Genomic DNA, 22,105 nt, shown 5'->3' on the forward strand with positions numbered 1-22,105 from the left:
CCGGGCCGGGCGGGAGGCAGCGCCACGAGCAGTGTCCTGTGGGGACAATTCCCGCGCACACCCTGCGGGCGCTCGGTGCTTCCCCTGAGCTTTGTGCGTTGGAAACCTTTAGCTGTCCGCGGAGAGGGACTCTGCTCGGAGCTGCAGGGATGGGGCAAGGGGTAACGGGTTCAGATTGAAGGAGGGAAAGTTTAGGTTAGATGTTAGGAGAAGGTTTTTCTCTGTGAGGGTGGTGAGACACTGGACAGGTTGCCCAGGGAGGTAGTCGATGCCCTGGCAGTGTTCAAGGCCAGGCTGGATGAAACCTTGAGCAACCTGTTCTAGTGAGGATGTGTCCCTGCCCATGGCAGGGGTGGGACTAGATAATCTGTAAAGTCCATTCTAACCCCTAAAATTCTATGATTCTATCCTATCATTCACAAGGTCGTCCACACAAACTTTTCCCTATTTTTGGGGTTTTCTTCTAGAAAGCTTTATTTTTTTGGAGATACTCAGAAGACCAAGAAGTGCAAATTTCTTCTAAAAGGTGCTGGTCTCAGCCTTGCAGAATTTCTCTTGTTGGTTAGGCACTTAGGTTTTTGGAAGGTCTCAGCTGTAGCTGCCTGTGGTGCACCAGCTCATCTCGCTGGAGTTAGCTGTCCATGATACTTGTGTGTGTATCTGATCTGGTCGTCTTAAGGCTTTTGTAGTCCATGGAGGGAAACAAATGTTTCTGGGTCACGATTTAACTTCACCACAAAGCAGATGTACAAATCATTTGGCTTATTTTTAACATTAGAGATCTGTGTTTCTGCCCATTGGTGATAAAGGAAGTCTAGGCAGATAGCTCAGCTGTGGTCTTCTAAACTGTGGATTTCTGCAGTTAAGAGGAGATAAATCCTACCTCTAACATGCTGCTGGAATCCTGAGGGATTATGCTTGTTCATGTTCTGAAGTGCTCTGAAATGGTTATAATTGGAAAATGTTATAAAACTTTATTTTTTAAAAAAATTCCTTCATGTTATGTTGGTTTTGGAGAATTCATAAAACTTGATTGTAGAAGCTAAAAATACTTAAAAGGTAACTAGTTTGAAGAAATAGACCATGCTACATTTAAATTAAAGTTTCCTCATGCTTTTGACATAATGTATTTTCAATATTATTTTCAATATAATTTTAGCATTTTGAGTCCATTTAAAAGAAATATACTGCAGTTATTGTTTAGGCTTGTTGCAGGAAAAGCAAGTTCTTCCCTCAGTGAGTATGACCACATTACATATCTTTGTGTATTACAAGCACAGGTTGTTTGAAAATGACACTGTGGAGTAGCCTTGGCTTAATGTACATTTTCACAATAAAAGCTGCTTAATTGGAACACAAGGCAAAGTTCAGTTCATCTTGATTATGCAGCTGTCCCATTATCATTGTTTATTCTATACACGAATGACAGTGTTCTGCCAGGCATTCCAATTAAATCAAGTTTATTTTATTGTTGCTTAATGTTGTGGCCTTATGTATCTGCAGCTCAGCCCAGTTCTGCTAGAGCACTCTCAGTGTTTTGTGCTCCATCATAACGAGTCAATATCTTGGTTTCTATTGTATCAAGCAGAATGAGCTTACAAAGATGTGGGTAATTTTTTCACCTTTATTTGCACTGTGTAATTGACAGATTAGTTAAAGTAAAAATCATGGCAACAAAACAGGTTTTCCTTTATGTTTGTGCCTTTAAAGACAGACTATATGCTTAAATTTGGAAGGAAAAACCTTTTTTTTCATATTTAGGACTGTCTGAAAATTTTTAGCTGTGTAGCAGTGGGTGAATGGCAGCTTGTTTCTGTCCTGACAAATCCTTTTATTTTCAAATCAGAATTTCAAATGTGAAGAAAACTGAGCCCTTGAATGGCTTGGAAAGTAAGTGAGTTACAGTCTATTTTGTGTCTTACTCGATTAATTTTTTAAATTATTTTTTAAATTAGATTATAGTGATCTGAATAACAGATAAATATCCTCTTGCAAGCAATAAGGTTTTGTCTGTGACATTTGCAGCAGTTTCTTCCATTTTTAGCCATGAATTCCATGGGCAAACTTAGAAATCATGCCCAAGGTCTGCAGTTATTTGATATTGAGTATTAACTCCAATGCTGAATTACTTCAAACAAGTTTAGAGTTTTCTTTTTTTTTGGGTATAACTTAGCCTTCCCCCATTACTCTGTGACTTGCCTGTTTCCAAGCTCAGTCAGAAAACTGTACGTACCACTCTGGATGATCAGTTATCCAAAATTCATCTCCCTTACCTATAAACACCCCTGAAAGACTTCTTGAAAACTCTAGAGCTGAGGATTCACCTGTGAATGAACTACTGTTCATCCTTTGATGTCTGGGTGGAGCACATGTTGCAGTTTCTCTTGGTAGAGGAACCCAGAGGTGGCTCAGAAAGGTCAGTGGGCACAGGCCCAGGAGCTGGGGGAAGCTCATCCCAAGATCCCTGTTTTTTCCCTCAAGAAACAGTGTGTTGTGACCTGGCTGCAAACTCGACCTTTTTCTAGATTAATCTTGTTTGGGAGGCCAATTGCTCTAGTTCACATGTACTAATGCAAAGAGCAATGAAGTGATCATCCCTACACTTCAGTTAAGGATATGTACTAATGCAAAGAACAATGATGTGATCATCCCTACACTTCAGTTAAGGAAAGAACATTATTGTTGTCCCTGTTAGCCCGTTGTTGGCTCTAGTGCAGTTCTGGCATGGGGTAAAAAAGAAACATATTTGCCCTTGAGACTTGGTGTGCAGCAGCTGCTGTGCACTCAGGGCTGTTCAGTTGTGTGTGAAATAAAAACAAACATTGAAATAAGAGGCAGAAAAGCATCTTTTGGCAGCTGAGAAGAGTGCTGGGGAGGAAGGGCTGCTTTTGTGCTCAGGAAATTGTCCTTGTTTCTTGAAGATGTCATGTGTTTGACTTAAACTTCCGGGCTTAGATAACGTGTTATTGCTATGAAAGTGGCGACCACTAACCAGCAAGGTGTAGCACTTTTGTGGAGCTGCAGGATTTTGGAAATAGAAGCTATTACAGCATGTTAAAATTACTTTAATACATGGCTTTAGATGCAAGTTTCATGGCTTTAATGGATGTTTTCATTTTTTGATAATAATGATTTGAACTCTTTAGGCTTTTTAACCCATAATGTGAAACCTTTGACCTTTGGATTGGAGTTAAATATGAAATGGAGTTTCAGACTGAGAAGAAAACGAACTAAAAAGGTGATAATCTAAAAGTGGTGGGGTGTTTTTTTCCTAATTAGTGGGAATTATTTCCTTTTCACGTGTTCCAGACAGTGCTAAAACCATGGTGAGACTTACCAGAAGATACCTTACTGTAGTTAATAGTGTGGTATGATCTGCTCCATCAAATGCAGTTGTAAAACAGTAGGACTGGCAGGTTGGTGGGTTAGGGTAGTGCTTATGAGTCAGATTTACCCTGATTCTTTCTGTTATCCTGTTTCCTGTTTATGTCTAAGGTCCTTAAAGGATGCCACACCACTTCTCAGTTCCCTTGACTACGTAACACAGAGCCAAACAGGACAGTTCATGGCTTCTTTTCAGCAGGTGAATAATTGCTCAGCAGCCTTCCACAGCTAGGGTCTCAGCAGGGCTGTGGGTCTTCAGTACCCTCTCCCTGTGTGAGACTTAGAAGGCTGGAGACAGGGAGGTCTCTCTTTCTTGTGTTGGAAATCTGGCCCCCTAGTCCTATTTGAGACTGATGTTAGTGTGTTGTGTCCTCTGAGTCCACTTCCAGTATCAGTTTGTGGATTGAGGGGTTTGCATAGGAAACTTGTCACCAGGTAGTATCTGTTGTTAGGAAGCTGTGCCCTTCTGGCAGAGTTTGCAAGGGGTTACTGGTTCTCCCCTTGACACTGAGTCTGTGCAGAAATGGAGCTTTGTTAGTAAGCAGGTATTCTTGCTGAGTAACACTGCAGTGCCAGATGTGTTTTGGAGGTTAATTCTCGAACTTTTCTGTTCCTGTTGGATGTATTCTGGCATTGGCAGCTAGGTGACTTCTTTCTGCTCCTGGTCTGGTGCTATTCCCAATCAAGAAAAATTTTTGGTTTGGTTCTAAGACTTTTTTTCTGCCTAACCATTGGTGTAATTTCTGTGCTGACAGGAGCAAGAGTATTATTGATAAAACTCTGTAGCTGCCAATATGCTTTTAGTGGAATGTATTCACATTGGTGGTGCAGCACTTCCTGAGAGCAACAGATTGCTGTGCAATTTTTGCTAATGCACAGTTGGCCAGCATCCCCATCCTTCTAACAGTGTCATCCGGTGTGTTACTTTCTAGAAGACTTTTGCAGTGGTTTCTGAGAGAGCACTTGTCCCTTTAGAGAACAGTGAAAAACCTGAATCAACTCTTAGAACTTCTGCTTTTCATTACACAAACTTCTCTTTTCATGATCATAAGGGAAGAGAAATGGTGATGGTATCAGTAACAGAAAGGAGGTGAAAAGCTGTATGTTCTTCATAAAATCTTTAATAAATCCACTCTTTCTGGGCATACATGCAGGAATTGTCATTAATTAATTAATTTTTAAGCAAGAGATTTTGTGATTCCATCTGTTTTTAAGCAAGAGATTTTGTGATTCCAACAGAATGACTTCGCCAAAACTTGCTTTGATTGTATATTGTTCTTAGGGAGAACCAACTGTGGTCTGTCCTGTTTTTATTTTGTGGGGTTTTTTTTCTTTAACAACATCTTTACAGTAATTATTCCAGAAAAGGAGTGATTATTTTTCTCAAGAGTTAAGAATATCTCCTTGAACTCATTCAGTGTAAGGCTCTCCTACTGTAGAAGTGAGTCTGTATCAGATGTTAAAGAGGAAAAGGCCTCCCTGAAAATCCAAATTTCATTAATTAAATGTTATGTCCTAAGTGCTAAGGTGGAATGCTATTTAAGATTGTAGTGACTGTGATTTAAGGCAAAATTAAGCAAGACACCACAGTTTATGTGTTTTACTAGGGATACAACTCCTTTAGAAAATGGCATTTTGGAATGTTGAGGATGAAAGATCCTTTTGCTTGTTTGTATTGTGTTATTAGTTTGTGCACAAAGGTTTTTGTTAAGCTTAAAGTACAGTAGTCCCTTTCAAAACAAAGTCGAAAAGTGATTCTATTTTGGTAGTAAGTGGTGAAAAAATGCTACCAAAGTGCACTTAGTAGCATATTGGTAATATATCAGTGGTCAGACATCTAACTTTTTCATAATATTATGTCCTGTGAGTAGAAATATACAGCTCCATAGATAAGAAGGTGTTGGTGGTGACAAAAGGCACCTGAGTATTCATGAAATGCTGAAACTGAATACCATTCTCTGACCCATAGTGGAATGTTGATCCTTGTGCAACTTCCCTGAATGTAATTTAGAGGAGGATGCTAATACTGTCAAAGCATGTTAGGAACCAGAAAGTAAATCTTTATTTGTCCTGAAAAGGAAGGTGAATCAGAAAGCTTTTGCAGAGCAGTCTCTGGAGATAGCAAAATGATAAACCAGCAGTGAAAGCCTTTTGTGAGACATCTTCCTGCCTGCCCTAATTTATGGCTCTGCTCTGCACAGGAACTTTGTAAGAATGGAACTTGGCAGACACTGAGTAATACCTGGGTGAAACTTCTGTTAAGCAGATGACATAATCTGGGAAGCACCTTTCAGGTTCAAAGCCAAATATTTTGGGTACCTTACTGTTACTATTTACTTTTCTTTCAAGTGTGGTTCTATGTATTTCATTTTATTCACTGCTTTGAAGGCAGTTCAATGACTTGCATGGTTCTGTATTTGTTAACATTTCCTTTGATGTGTAAGGCAAACAGGAGGCTTACACCAACTAGTTGTCCCACAGAGGTGCTAATCCTTTGAGGCTGAGAAAATTAACTTCTGCTTTTCACTGGAATTCTTAGATATGAGTTGAAAAGTTGTGTGAAATAGATTATTTTTTTTGTAAGAAATTTTGCAAAAAGTGCTATTTAATGTATAACTGCTTTAAGTAGTGGGTGTATATAATATAGTCCAGTTTCTAAGTGCTTACTCTATAATTAGCTTTAAGAATGCACTGGTGGCTTAGATGAGTTGGTTTTGCTCTGACACAGGGCAGGAATGGAGTGTTTCAGGTGAAGAACAGGAGCTTAAAACACAACTGTAGGTAAATAGATCCCAAGGAATTTTGCATTCTAGTCCTTTGTACTCTGTACAATTCAAAGTGCTAACTGACAGGTGTGTCTGAATGGACAGTGTGCAAGGGATGTACAGGAACTGTTTGTGCATTTCAGAAGTGTTTGAAAGGTGAAAGAATTGTTTAAAAGGAAGCTCTTTTTGTAAGTGCAGAACAGAAGTGTTTGAAAGCTGAAAGAAATATTTAAAAGGAAGCTCTTTTTGTAAGTGCCCCTGATGCATAAATGAATATATGGGGTTTTATGACTTCCTATCCAAAGCTGAGGAGAACCAAAGGAAGAAATCAGCTTAGGGACAGGAGATGATCTGGTGAAAGGATGACCTAAAATGCCTTATTCACACCTGTGCTGTGACTATTTCAGAGCTACTCAACATGACTAATTATAGTGCTTAGCCTGCAGTTTTGTTGGATAACAAGAGAAAAAATAGTATTGTGAAAAAGTTTTACATGTCAAGGCCAGGACAAAAGCGTAGGAAGTGATTCTTTTTAATTATTATTCTGTGAGTAGTATTTTTTCAAGAAAAAATATTTTAAGCAACTGAATTAAAGTGATGTTGAATTAGGAAATAAAGTAACTTTGCTAATTACGTAGGTTGGTTATTATTAGTTATTTTTAATTTTATTTTTCCTGTTCTATTCCTAGGTCCTGTGCTGTTGCCCATGACACAATCATCTAGTTAAATATTTTGTTTTTCTGACTCCTATAGTGTCTTTTGCCCCATCCTCACTGTTTGTAACAGAGCTGGTAAAACTGTCTTCACTTGCATCACTGTGAAGCTGTCTGCACAGACCTTTCTGCAGGCTTGAGCCTTAATATAGGCTTAGAACTTCCAAGTGCAGCAATACTGGGTGTCCAAAACCAGAAACAACCTCAGAGTTTTATCTTTTGAGCACTGGAACCTTTAGGTGCACTTTCAAGAAATGGTGTTAATTTTAAGTATAAATAACCCCATATGATTTCTTCAGTCATAGGCTTAGGATATTTTTTGGGAGGGGGAGGGTGTGTCAGGGTTTGGGGTTTTTTTAGGTTAGTATTTTTAGTGTCTTCATCTTTGTTTTAGTGGAGATAACATTTGCATTTAAAATTATGCTAGGATGAGCCTATTTGAAGTGCTTACTATTTCCACAATTATTCTCAAACAGTGCCTGAGTTTTATTTTTATAGCTGGAGTGCAGCTCATGTATGTTTTATTCTCACATTGTGCACAGATGCTTGTATTTCTACTCTTTTCCTTGATGATTTAGGAATGCACTAAAAATAGAAGAATTGGTCTCCCTGTTGAACAGTTTTCACAGCCAAGAAAATACTGTGCATAATTTCCTTAATGGAGTCATAGTGAAATAACTTTTTTGTTTTCTGTTTTTTCTACTGCAATAGAAATCAAAGACAGAAGAGAAAATCAAATTTGGTATTTGAAAATATCAAAACTAGCATTGGCTTTTGCAATCATCCACTCAAAACCACCAGGGAAGAGTTCCAAAGAATACACTGAGCACCTTGCCAAAATTGTATGTGAACAGGATTTTGGATGGAAATGGAAAGTTGAAGTGCTGGAAGCTGAAGTTCTTCGATTACGACAGGAACTTCTTTTGAACAGGATCTGTCCAAGATTCTGCTTGGAAAATAGTAAGTTTCTCAAATATTTTCTGACTTTGTTGCAGTAGCAAGGAACCAAAGAGATTTCATGTTGCCTGTACAATCTCCTGTACCTGTGGATGATAGTCTTCAGTGCACAGTTTCCAGTTTTTCCCAAAGCTCTGAAGTAGTGGAACACGTAATTCATTTGTAATGGGATTGTTCTTGAGAATTTGATGCACACTCAGAATGTGCTTATTTAACCTTCCAAATCAATATGTATTATACAGAATAATTGCAGACAAAAATTGACAATACAAAATGTTACTCTATAACTTTGGAGATACTAGTTTAAGAATATTGATCTACCCTATTTACATTTGAAACATATCTTAAAGTCATATTGCATATCTTTTAACCACTTTGCAGATGTTTAAAATCAGAGTTTAAGCCTAATGTGATGGAAGTGCTAATCCCTAATATGTGTAACAGGAAAGTTGGGCAGGCAAAGGACTATTTATATATTGAGACTGTGGTTACTATGAATATGTTTTATGGCATGTGATAAAGTATTGTGAGTCTGATATTGTGGGTTTTAGGAAAGCTGTTAGTTAAAGCAGATTAAAAAAAAAGATGGGCTCAAACAGCACTGTTCTGTGGCTTGTGCATGTGGAGTGAGTCATGCTCACTCCCAAGAGATCAGTGGCACAGGGTGAGTTTGGAAATCAGGCACTGGAGGATGTCTCCAGGCACTGGGGAGATATTTCCCTGGGAGATGGAGGTCAAAACACTCTGGGCTGAAGGAGACAAACAGTGCACTGTTGTGGGGAATCTCTAAAATCAAGATGTATATCTCATTGCTTTATGACTTGAGATTTTTAGAAGGCTTCCTGATAGAAAACTTTATGAGGCTTTACCATGGTGCTTTTGTACTGAAATGGTAGATTCTTTATTGCCTTGTGAAAGCATTTCTAGTTTCTAACTTTGTGTGATAGGGAAGATGTATTAGACTTTAGCTAGAAGCTCTTATGGTTTATTTATTTATTTATTTTATCATAGGCCTTTCTCTCTAGGGAAGTGATTTAATGCCTACTCATACTTACCTATTGTTTCTGTGTCTATTCTCTGCAACCTGTTCCCGCATGAAGTTTAAGACTAAAAGTGGATTAAGCAGAATATGGCAAACAGTAATCAATTAGCAAAACACAGCAAACAAAATCAATTCATCTGCAACTTCTGTGCTCTAAGTCTAACTTTTGAAAGATTCTTTGAACTCTAAATTTTAGTTGTAAGATAGGCAGAGAAAAGCAGCCATCTCTGTCAGATAAAGCTGCTTGCCAAGGATGTTAATTTTCATTGCCCTGGTCACAGGGATGTTTGTTCACAGACATAAAATGTAATAAATCTTTTCTAATTTTAGATGTTTACAGCTGCACTAAATTTTCTATGCTTTCTTCTTTACCTGTACAGGGAAATGGCATGTTTACTCTACAGTTTATGGTTCACTTGACCCATTGCAATATTCACTAATGTGGGCATTCTGCTAGCAGTAGTCTGACTGACTTAGAAAAAGTCCCATGATTCCCAAATCACCTAAGTAAGCTGCTCTTTGCAGATACCTCTTTTTATTTTTTAAGGTCTCAGCAGCCTGTTCAAACATGTCTTGGGTAACTGACCAAGAGTTGTTTTTTAGTGAAGCCAAACTTTAATTTCAGTCTATGTTTAGCTAATGGACCCATAAATACTAGAGATTAGTATGTGGTATCCCTAACCTTTCTATTTTCCTGCATTTTCTCCAGAGTTCAAGCCCAAAATCCTACTGATTTGAAGGACTAGTGTGGCTGCTTTTCCCTGAAATGTTTGTTTATATTTGTGACTACAGTGTTTATAAACCTGTTGGACAAAACCTGTTGACATTTCAAATGTCTGTGGGAGTTCATATCTGCCCCACCTGTATCACAATCTGTCTGAGAAGAGTAGGGCATAGACTTCCTCTTCAGTTTCTCTTAACCACTTGAGTGTGAGAGCACAAACCAGTGTGGAAAATCTGAACTGTATTGTAATTTCGATTTCTTCATACAGGTTTTCTTAACATTGAAAGGACACTTTCAAGTTCTTGGAGTCTAACTTTGAGATGGGTTTTTTTTTTTTTTGTGATACTTTGTTCGTTTAGCTCTGTTTTTTATTTTGTTGAGTTTTTTCCTCCTTCTTAAATCTTGGTATGATGTGAACTCTTTTGATAACGGATTTGAGCCATATGTTATTTGGGAAAGATGTTTGTCATCAGATGTAACTGCTTAGTGTGCATTCATGATTACAGTTTTATTGGAGACAAATGCTCAGTCTCTTGCTTTTGAGTAAAGAAGGATCGTTACTGATGCCAGATGGGATACCTTTTGGTGAGGTCCCTGCACTCCTCTGGTGATCAAGTTAGTGATGTATATTAGTAGTAGAACACCTGCGGTTGAGGTGTCTAGGAAGATGGTTGTAGAAGCAAAGCCTAGCTGAAATAGTGGCTGCTGTACCACTGACCTCCTCCAGGAAAAAAGCCAATTCCTTTCTTGTGTGTTGTGCCACTTTTGAGGTTTTTTTCAAGCCCATGGAGATAAGAAACTAAGAGATATGAAGGCACAAGGAGCTTGATTCTAAGTTGAGAGAAGAAATGGTAGAAGTGGTGTTTGATCCTGTTCACTTGAAAGCTGCTATAGATCCATCAAGCCGTTGTTATGGTTTGTTGTTGATGGTGTATGTTGCCCAAGTTTGCCACTTAATATCATAGCAGAGATGTGCTCTTTAGGGCTGAAGATAACTAGGCTTGTTGTTAGCACCAAGTAATCTGCAGATGTCATGTATCCTTTTCTTCCTCCACTCTTCTCCAGCCTCAGTTTTGGAGTTGGCATACTTCTTAAAATAATGCAGCCTCTAAAAAAGGTTTCAAACCCTCAAATTTTCTTTGGCTTTCTTCTGTTCTGTTTAACAACTCTAGATAGAAGACTACTGGGGTTTCACAAAGTCTGCCCCCAGAAAATCACATGCAGTAAGGATCAGGTGCTGCATTTTTTTTCTGCTGCTGCTTCTTGGGAGCTAAATAGTTTGAGTCCTTCAGCCAAGGTTCACTTTCCAGCTGTATCTTCCCTGCTCTGCATTCAGAGTGTGAGAGCTTTCCTCTCCCACCTGCTGTTTATAATAATAATAATAGGTCTTTCAGAGGCTTCAGGAATGATTAGAGACTGCCCGTGGAGTTTTATTCCCTGATGTGAGAAATTTGTGGGCTCTTTGAAGCTGTGATGCCTGTTTTCCCTTTCCACATATAGTTACACACAGTGTGGGTATGCAAACACATGAAGGGGAAAGAACAAAGCATCCATTTTTTAAAGATATGTTGTCTAAATTATTTTTGCCTTACCTGAACAGTTCTTTGTCTTCAGAGACCCTAAAAAATTTGTGATTCCTAACTTAGGGAGAGGAGCATGCTTTACTGCAGGTAAACTGTTCGGTGGTGTGAGTTGTTACAGTTTAATGTGTTGTTTATAAAATTGCTGTGGTGTATATTGACTGACTGTGTTATTCCAAGAATAAGGATATAAAGTATTTGAGCATTCTGTTGTCACTTTGCTTTGGAGCTACACGTAAAGATAAAGGCTCTTAAAAAATATTGACGAATTGATAGATTCGTGGATTGAAGCACCTGTCTTCTAAAACAAATCCCTTCCCTGTTATCAGCTTATAAAATCAATGATCATATTGTTCCTTGGCAGGCTCTGTTAAAGAGCTCTGGAAAACCTGCAGCTCTTACTCCAACCTAAGAAGGCATAAATGTGGTATACTCTGCCATTTTTTGCCAAGTGTTTATTTTAGGAATGATGATTTAGAGGGTAGATGTTTATTGCCTTCATTGCTTTAGGCTGATACTCTTGCAGGGTTCCAAATCAATTATCTAGGGAGTGTGTTTAGCAAAATGTGTATCAAGTATGTGTTTTCTCCTCCTTAGCTTCACCTTCAATCTTGGTTCATATTATTCCCTTCTCATGCAGTGGATGGGAATTTACTGAACTGCTTGCTCCTCTAATTAAAATAAAATTCAGCTTTTCTCCACCCTGTCCCTTTTTACAATTAGCTTAGTGTTCCTTTTATAGATCATTTACACTAGAACTTCATCTGCCATGCCCTGAAGTCCCTTCCTGTTCTTAGCTTCCACAGTAGCTTGTGGCTGCCAGCCCACCCTACCCTAGTGTCTGTGTGTTTAGGGAAGTGCTGAACTCTGAGTCAGAACATGATTAACGTGAATGTCTGATTTTTCACTGAACCCTGGGGCTGTGTTTGACTTTTCAGGGTACTGTACCCTGAATTCTACTTTCTGTGTCAAGGAAGCAACTTGTGTCTCTTTCCAGAAAAAGAGCCCGAGAAAAAAAGAATTTTGTATCTCCTGCTTCACTCCTTTTTATGTTTCTTGAGGCATTTTGTGGTATGTGTGGAAAAAGGAAGCAACTTCCTTTGTAGATCAGTATTAACAAGGGTACTTGAGTTTCCTTTCTTCTTACTGGAAGCTCAGACTTGCTTTGAAAGTAGAAGCATATAGAATTGGAAGCAGTTCACTCAACAGCTGCAGTAAAACTGATTATAACCAATACACAGCTCGAGTTTACCTGCAGCCTTGTTTTGAGCCACAGAATCCAGCCTTTTCTTCCCTTTCTACTTCCCTGTAAGTCGTGGCTTGGGTATTTCTTGCTCAGTAGGGAGAGGCAGAAATTCTGGGTGCTCATTTTAAAGCCCCAGCATTTCCACGGAAGGCAAAGAGAGGATCAGATAAGTCCTGCTTTGAATATGATGGGAAGAGTAGTGGCCAGTCAAAATCTTTTCTAAATAATTTGATTTCAGACTTCTGAAAGGGCAAAACTCTCCACCATGACCTAAATAATGCGACTTGTGATGTTTCTTCTGCCTCCTCACATTAAAAAGAGTGGCGAGAGAATATAATTGATAATAGACTTTTTTTAACTCATTTTCTAAGATAAGCCAATCAGACTAATTCAAAAAGATCAGACCAAAACATGCGGATACCTCAGTGCATATGTTATCTGCAGCCTTATAAAGGAGTCTTCCTTGCTAGTGGAGATAGCAGCAATCCAAATCTGACTGAATAATACTGATAAAAACACATTAGTCTACTAGGATAAATTGCTTCCCTTCCCAGAAAGCAGATGAAATAGTGTGAAATGTTTACATCTGCTGTGAATAGCACTTAGCAATAATTTTAGTTCCTATGGTATGGTAGTAAGGTAGAGGACTATAGACTAGAATTTTCAAGTTATCTTGGTATATTTAGGTAAAAGCAATTTATTCAGGTCAGTAATGAGCTGCTGTTACAGATTACTGTGTCTTGTCATCACTTCTTCCCCCTGGTATTTGGCAGGAAGTAAGGAATGCAAAAACACAAGAGTTGCAGAGGAATTGTCAGCCTCTGAGGGGTATCTTTGACTTCTTTCTTTTTCTGCCTTCCTTTTTTCAAGGTGAGAGGATTCTCTATTGGGCAGCAGTCAACACTTAGTTTGATGTTGCCATGGAAAACAGTTCTGATTATTTTTTTCTGGTGCTTAGGGATGTGATGTTTCTGCATAAAGACAGACTCCCTCCCTCTGCCTCAACCTCCCCCCAAGAAAATAAAAGATGCCTTTCTCTCCATACAGATCCATAAAGGCATCCCAGTCTAACTGTCATCTCAGCATTTCTTTCTCTAAGGCATAATGGTGGCAGACACAGTACTTCAAAAATGAGCAGTCATTTGACATCTTAAGTGTACTAGTGTACTCCCATGCTTCTACCAGTGGTAATAATGCAAGTAGGCCACATAGAAAAGAATGTCTCACGACCTAAAAAGTATTTTATTTTTTTATGAGGAGAAGCAAGAATTGAGAACAGATATGTGAGATGGCAAAAATGAAGTTAAATTGTGTTTAGCACAGATTTATAGGAATATGGCTCTTGGAATATGATGATGAGATAAATCTGTTCTCCATAATTGTGGTGACACAATGGGGAACTTTATGAAAGCTGAGGCCTTTTCAGGATAATTAAATAAGTTAATTTGCAATCTGGAAAAAGCACCAGCTGGAGTGTAATGATTCACTGAAATCTCAGAGTACTGCTCCTTCCATGGATAATAGGTCTGTTTTGGTTGTGGAAACTTGCTTCCTTTGAAAGCAGATGCTGTCTGTCTTATCAGATGGCATTGCTCCAGCTGTTCTAAGCACATACTTGGGGCAAAGGGACCCAAGAAGTATATTTTCTTCCTATGGGATACAATATGTTTTTGTATTAGGAATCCATTCAGAGGAAAAACCAACCCAATTCTCCCAGCAAGAGAAAGGGTTTGTTATTATTTTATTAATTGCCTGTGTAGATCAAGTTCCTTATAAGAAGCATAGTGATTATTAGGGGTAAGGTTCATAAAATCAAGTGGGATTCATAATTCAGTGTAGATCAATTTCTTCTGGGTAGTTTTGGGGAAAACTGAATGCATATGGTAAAACCAGATTAAGATGTGTGTTCGTGTCAATTAGGATCCTATTGCCTGTAAGTCTACTGTGGGAAGCTAAGGATCAGTCAACCATTTCCCTGGAAATGCAGACTCACAGAATGGTTGAGGTTGGAAGGGTCTGCTGAAGGTCATCATTTCCAAGTCCCTTGTCAAGGACAGCCACCTAGAGCCAGTTGTGCAGGACTGTGTCCAGACAGCTTGGAGTGTCTTTAAGAATGGAGATTTCACAACCTCTTTAGGTAACCTTAACCTAGCTCAAACCTCTTTGTTTGTGTCCTTCTGGATATATAAACAGAAAAGCCAAGTACTTATACCATTCAAGAAAAGAGATGGTTTTATGAAGGCACACCCTAGGTGATTTCTTAAGGAATGCACCACAATTCAGCCCTCATCTTGTTAGAGCTGCATCCAGATCTTTGCCATCTGCATTGTCTGATACTTCTTGTCTCTTCACAAAGCTCAGTTTGTTTCATCATCCAAAGCATTTTAATAAGACTTAGTACTTCCTGTTCAGCACTACCAGTTGAGACAAGAAGTCTTCGCAGGTAACATGAATTCACTTAATATCTTGAAATATCCCCTATCCAGCGTAGAACTCTAATTGCAGTCATGTCATTGAGATGGTCAGTGTTGTAAAGCTTGCCAGATCTTTTCTTGTGAAAGCTGCTTGATGAGCATTAACAGGCCCAAATCTGTATGGTTGTCACCTGATTAGTTATCCTTTCATATCTTTACTGCAGGTATTCTTTATTTGACTTGAACTGCAAAAGATTTGTGCCATCATCTACAGAAATCCCCTAAAAATGAATGTTTATATCCTTAAAATCCCTGTCAGTTCTCACTGAATTTTAAACATTTAATGCTTTATGTAAGCAAAATCCCTAACAAATTGAAGTATATGCTTCTAAATCTTCAGAGAAGCATTTAAATCCTGGCATTGAACAATAATTTGAGAACTTTAGATACTCAGTCCTATATTCATTTCTGTGAAAGTGTTCCTAAATGGGATAAAGAATGTCGACATTCACCTTAGCTTTAAGCAGAGGGCCTTTCTTTTCCAGGATGGTTATCAGAAAACCATGGAAGTGCAGAAGCAAAGTACAGGATGCATGACTTCTAAAATTTCTTCATCTGGAGAATCCTAGAATCTTTTTATCTTTTTATTTTTTTTTCTTTATTATTGTTTCAGAATAGTAAAAACAGAAGTTTGTCTTGGTTCCAGGTCAGGAAAACAATAGTGTGCTAAATACTTAGTAGTTCATGACAGGGGAGAGTTGGTTTTTTTCTCAGCCTGCCAGCTTGGTTAGTAATGAAAACAGCTGAATAGAGACAGGTTACACGTGAAGAAAAAGCAAAGAAAGCATATGGGAGAATAGAGACAGGTTACACATGAAGAAAAAGCAAAGAAAGCATATGGGCTTTTTTAAGAAGAGACTAAACTTGATTCATCGTTCATGGAAAGTGCACTTCAAACAAACCAATCAATGAAGATTAAATGAAGAATAACAGAGAGTCCTGAAAAATGCAGAAGTGGACATAATTTCACTTAGGTTTTCATTTCCTTTTAGAGGTTATTGACTGAGCACCTGCTTGGAAAGCAGAATGTTGTATCATCAAAGAGGTTTCTAAGATTGTCTCATTTTTAATTGTCTCTTTCTCTTAGAAACTGAGCCTGTCAATTGTAACTGAGTTTTAAGAGAGCTTCACATGTCTAATGACATTGGTTTTGATTTTCAAGTGATAATCTATGTCTATGTCACAAAATGAGAGAATATAAACAATGTCTAATGCTTGAAACTGAAGTAAGTTTTTCTTTGTAGAATTCAGATCAGCTCTTCAGTTTGTTTCCTACATCTGTCACCTTCAAGCCTGTTTTCTGTTCTACAGTCCCTGTTGGTGATGGAACTGAGTTTTTCAAAAGGCTTAAAGTCTGTTTTACCATTCCACAGCAATTCCACAGCCTCATCAGCTGAGGACCCTTCTTCAGTTTTTGAATGTTGTGCTACATATACCATGTGGTCCTCATTCAGATGCTGTCTGGTCTGTGGCAGTAGCACAGATGTCTTAAGAAAGCATCTTCCACCACACCTGCTCCTGCTCCATGGATATTACACAAGCTGCCTCTCTTGCTCCATGTTGGATAATGAGAGAATGAATTTGGGAGTCGGGGTTGACTTTGATGTTTGCCAGAGCTCTGCTTCCTCAGGACTAGCTGAAGAGTCTCTATAAGGCTAGTTGGCATCTCATTGCCCTGAGGAAAACCTCTGTGTTTTGTGATCCCACAGCAGTATGGACATTTGAGTTCTAGTGCCTACACACCTTGCTGACATAGTGTACACAGTATGCAAGTCAATCCCTTGTCCCTTGAATGACTTTGGTTTTCAGGCCACACACTCTGCAGTGGTGGATATGTACAGAGGGATGTTGGTTCTTAAGCCTTTGCACCCCAAGGCTGTTCTTGTGACCATATCTTGCTTTGTTTAGGCCTCAGCATCTTGCTTTGTTTTTTGGCTGAGGATGGATCTTAATGAAATAAGAAGCTAAAGTCCTAAACAGGAATTAAGAGTTTAAATATTTCCTGAATCCAATGTGACATATTTAAGGAGGCTGTAAAATTGCTCATGGCCAGATATTTCGTTACTTACATAAAGGCATTGAAAAGTTTTGTGGTCAGTTGACACACACTAAATTTTCATGTTTCTTGTTCCAATATATTTATAGTCAAATGTTCTTGAAATTACTGTTTAAAGATTATTGTTAGAGTGAGGCAGACTTAATGCTGGGGTTTTTTTGTGGTTGATAACCGCATGGTGTGAACATCAAGACTACTTTCTCATTTAAATAGTAGGTAAGTACAAAGTGATTAGTTTATCTTCTTTGAAGAAATAGATGATAAGCTGTTTCTAGACACTTTGAGGCAAATAATGAACATTTCCTGGTGGTTTTGGTTTTTTTGGTTTTGGTTTTTTGTTGTCTTTTTTTTTTTTTAAAGATAGCTGCTGCCTCCTCCCCAGGTGACTAGAAGATAAAAATGACTGAACATTTTAAAAGCATTTTTTACTACTTGCTTAACTGGAAATATGCTGATATTGGGGGCAGTAAAAGGGTTTTGTGGTACCTCTTTGTGGGACAGGAGTTTGATATCTCAGTGAATAGGAACCTAATACAAATGCAACATTGTCTCCTACTGGAAGGAGTGTTTAATTGAATATGATACCTCTTTTTAATTTGAGAACGTCTTAAGTTTGGCTCCTAGGGATATTGCTGTGCTATTCTTCCCTTTTTCTTTTTTTCTCCTTACTTTCTCCTCTGCTATTTTTTTTCCCTTCCATAGGAGAATCAGCCAACATACATTCTTTTTTTTTGCATGTAGTTTTTGCTTTGCTTCTTTTGACTTCTGGCATTGCATCCTCATGAGCAATTTTCACGTTGCCCCATGGGATTAAGAACAGGACCAAAATACCCACATAGTGGAACACACAGTAGATAGGTTCCCTAGAATGGCTTATTTTCCTTAAACGGCACCAAAAACAACTTTCATCTTTTTTCTTCTGGAATGTGTTTTGATCAAAACTCTAGGGAGGGAAGGCATGAAAGATTGATGCCTGTTCTTGTTAGTCAGACCATGGCAAGTGTGCTTCGCTTCTTTGCTTGCTTTCTAGTTTGGGGCATTTGGAAACAGTGTTAATCTATAAAATTTGGGCTGGCCTTAAAAGCTCAGCTTTTCCTACCTCCTGGAGACAGCAATTGATTTCCCCACAGGTACCCCTTTCATTTTGAGTCAATTGATACCAATCCTGTGCAATTTCAGATGTGTCTGAATGTTAAAGGCATGAAACTCAACAACAAATAAATAAACAATGACTCCAGTTTTGATCTCAGTAGTAGTGTCCTCACTGCATGAACTGGTATGTTTTCAGAGACTGGAGCAGTGGTCAGAATTCAATTTGAAATAGCTTATTTAATGAAGTCTATATAAAAGTTTTTGGCAGTGTTTTTTTGTTAGCATGCACAATAATGTAGATTGCTGCCTAGGAATGTTTTCTATGTAAAAAATGTTTGGTTTTTTTTTTTTTACCTAGCTATGAATTATGACATTTATTTCCTGTCATGCCAAACCCTCTATACATTTTTTATTTTTATTTTTTTATTAATTTAAGAATACAAATTGGAGTATGGTATTGCTCTGGTTCTTTGTGGGAAATATGAATGGTACATGTATGTTTTTTAAGAGAGAGAGAAGAAGCAGTTTGTGGCTCAGTCCTGGTAAGAAGAGCACAGCCAGGAGTTGGTCAGATGGGTTTGTAGCTTTGCCTTGTGGCACTGAGATGTTTACATGTGTTGGTTTTCCACTTCACTGCTCTTGCTCATCATCTTTTGACATAGGTATCATGTAGCACAGGTGTCTGTTGTCACTGAGTACTGAGATTTTGTGGAGAGGCACTGACTTAAATGTATTTAATGTCTGAAATGAGATGAAAGAGATTCTACAATAGTATACGAAAGTAATTTATTGGTGTGAATGCATCACATACCTTCTGTAATGTCGTTTGCGTGTCTTTGAAGAGGATGGTATGAGATAGGTGGTGACTGTAGAAGCTTTTGATTCTGAGTGTTTTTCTTTGTTAAATAATGAAAAAATCAAGTGTAATGTTCTGTTCAACTTTGACTCTGTTAGAATTCCTTGCCTGACTGGAGAGAAAGAGTACACATAAAGGAGAATATCTTATTTGATGCAGTTATAGTAACAGACCTTCACTGTCTTTTAAAAGCAGTCAGAGTTCTTGAGAATAAAAGTAGTGAAAATGTTTGAGGGACCAGAAATTTGCATACATTTTCTTCCCTGGGAATTAATGGGAGTATAGACATCTCCTTAAATTGTTCATGTGATGTCTGCTTAAATTATCTATGTGGAAACTTAAAATTCATGATAGTTTTACACTCAAAATTACTGTTCATATTACTGTGAATATAAAACATCTTATTCACAAATAGACACTACCTGCTGAAAGTTTTGCCTTTCATTTAAAAATGTCACCTTCTTCCACAGCTAACTTCTAGTCATGGAAAGTTCTTGGGGAGCAAACATACACATGTATTATGTGATTTTGCACAGAAGTAAAAAGGAGAAAATATATATGAACCTTCCAATAAGCAAGTATTTAAACATTGCACAAATATAACTTTCACTTTTGTGTTTCAGGAAAACCAGATACATCTGCTGAAACTCTTCTGGATCAGGAATGTATAAACCCTATGAATTCCTCAAGCCAACTAGAAGACTCTGGATGTGATGTCTCTAATGACTCTGCATTTGATTCTTTAGGCATATCTTCAGATTTTCTCCAGTCTGAGCATAATGTCAACACTTCTAAAGGTTGGTTGGAAAGAGTTCTGCCATTGAATCTTTGCCATACTAGCAAGGAGGAATCTCTGACTGCTCCAGTGCAGTTTTTGCAACATTTGCTTGAAATAAGAAAACTGTCAGAAGGAGGAGTTCTTCAAGCAGACTTCTCAGAGCTTGAGAATGATTCTTTCACCATATGCAATTCAGTGGCTCAGTTGCTTGATGGACTGACTGTTTTTTACAACAGTCCTAAATTTCCAGTTTCAAATTTTCTTACTGAAGCAGTTCGTGTATTGACCAGTTTAATAACTGATACTAAATTATCTAATCATGTTTTGAAGAAGTGTTTCAAGAAGATGGAAGAATTTGAGAAAAATCTAATTCAAATTATTTTAAGGAACAGCAGTGTCAATAGGGTAAGTTTAAAACATCTTCCATCTTTCCTACTCCACTTTCATATACTCTGATATTGTCCTGTGTTTCTGCCCTTTTGATATATCAGTTTGTCTTGTTATATTTCAAAGGGCACTGCTCAGATTTGTGTGATTGTTCATTTTTGTGATGTGGACAATAAATGCTCTAAAGCACTTGAAAAAGTTCTTGCTCATGCGTGCAAGAAGTTCTCGCCTATTTCTGAGCATAGGACTTTTAAAAACTGCTAAATAGCCAGTTTAAAGCAACTTTACGGAAAATATGAAAGAAAACCACATTGTTTCTCTTGCTATATGAAGATATATTGTTGATATTCACAAAGTAATGAAGGTACTGTTCTTTTATTCTTTTTTGAGGACCTAGATAAAATAGGTTGATTTGCTTCAGATCTCTGTCTCTCTCTAGGTATTTGCAAATTCGTGTTTTAAAAATAGATCAGCAAATGAGTGAAGAATTCAGAAGCAGCATGTCCCCAGCACAAACAACAAATAGGACTGGACTGCATGTTGTTTGCATTCATCAGCCTGTGCTGTTCCATGCATCATCGTGTTAGTTTCCTCATTCAACTGAAATATCCCTGGTCTGTCTTCACAAGATGTCCCATAAGTAATGACATCCATTGCCTGGTTTAGGATTTTTGGTTTTCGTTCTGGCTTTTGGAGTAACTTGGAGGAGACATGATGGTGGTATTGTTTGAGACCTGGGTGGATCAATTTAATGTCCCCATGTATGCAACTGTACTATCATTATAGTAAATGAAGATCACATCCCTGTAATCCATGGAGCCTAAAGAATGCTGAGCAGGTACTGGTGCCTGGTTTAGGATTAGGTCTGAAGTTGCATTTAGCAAAATGAGAGCCTAGACATCTGCTGTGCCTGTGGGCAGGTGCACCCATTTGTCTTAAAGTGAATCCCACTCACTGTGTATTATTTACCCCAAAATGTAAACATCAAAGAAATATTATTACCAAATTAAGGGGGGTTTGGGTGGGAAGGATATACCTGTATTTTGGTTAGAAAGCATTCAGAATGAAATCCTTCTAGGACTAGAGCCTTGTGTCTCCAGTACCAGAGTGTTTTTCATTTCAGTGTCACCATGGTGTGATACTTAGTTTTTAATTAGAGGTGTCCTGGTGTTTTGAAAGGATGTGACCATATATACCATTTGTGTGGTATCAAGAATAGTTATAATGACTCCTTTTATATTTATGTGTGAGCAGATAGACAACAGAGAAAGTTTGAGCTGTCCTTTATTAAGGACTTCTTCATAGCTGATGATGTCCAGCGTTTCCACCCTTTCCCCTCTTCTACTCAAATGAGAAGTCAATAAATAATTAAAGTAATGTTAATTGTAGGAGAGCAATCAAGAGGTTATCCAGAGAGGAGTTAATTGTTGATTGGAGGAACGTGGCAAAGTTTAAGTGAGAAGTATCACATCTTAAATGAGAGAACATACCCTAACAGATCAGGGAATTTTCAAGTCTGCAAAATGCTTTTGTAAATCATTCAGGAGAGGTGAAGTGTGTCCACATCATTTGCAAGTGGCATATTTTCTCTGGGTAACTTCACTAAAGCAGATGGCTTTTCATCAGATGTGTTATATCTTGCTTGATCCAAAATATTGACTTAACAGGCATTACTGTCAGCAGCCATTGCCTCAATCAAACAGATTAAAAGAGTTAAGAATTGTATAAACCAATTATTATGGGATAATTGTGGTAGTTCCCAGATTTCTAGGGAAAAAAGGGAAAATGTGTGTAGTAACTGCAATACTTACAAAAAATCCTTTTAGAGGTTTGGTTTTCTTTAAACTGAACTGAATATGAAAATAAATATGTAGAATTAGTAGTGTAAATTGTATAACTAATTCTTCATGTGCTGCGTACCAGATATCTCCCAGGGACACTTTATACTTCAGGTTTAGTCATCGTTGTTTACTCAAGTGGTGATTGAAATATCAAGATTATAGGTTTAAAATAAGATTACCACTAATTACAAGGCTGTCATCTGGAAAGAG

General features: G+C 38.0%; 1 protein-coding gene across 1 annotated transcript in view; it reads left to right on the forward strand.

Moving 5' to 3' along the window:
* Positions 1 to 7,573: 7,573 nt before the first annotated feature.
* Positions 7,574 to 22,105, forward strand: part of MEI4 (meiosis-specific 4 homolog (S. cerevisiae)) — a gene marked incomplete at its 5' end in the record, with an annotated part of 56,198 nt that continues 41,666 nt past the window's right edge. The window contains 2 exons of the mRNA XM_009083832.1: positions 7,574 to 7,822; positions 19,513 to 20,072. Coding sequence (XP_009082080.1) covers positions 7,574 to 7,822; positions 19,513 to 20,072 — 809 coding nt within the window. The remainder of the gene's footprint in view (positions 7,823 to 19,512; positions 20,073 to 22,105) is intronic.

The sequence above is a fragment of the Acanthisitta chloris genome, unplaced genomic scaffold (assembly GCF_000695815.1).
Source record: "Acanthisitta chloris isolate BGI_N310 unplaced genomic scaffold, ASM69581v1 scaffold3851, whole genome shotgun sequence".
Lineage (NCBI taxonomy): Eukaryota > Metazoa > Chordata > Aves > Passeriformes > Acanthisittidae > Acanthisitta > Acanthisitta chloris.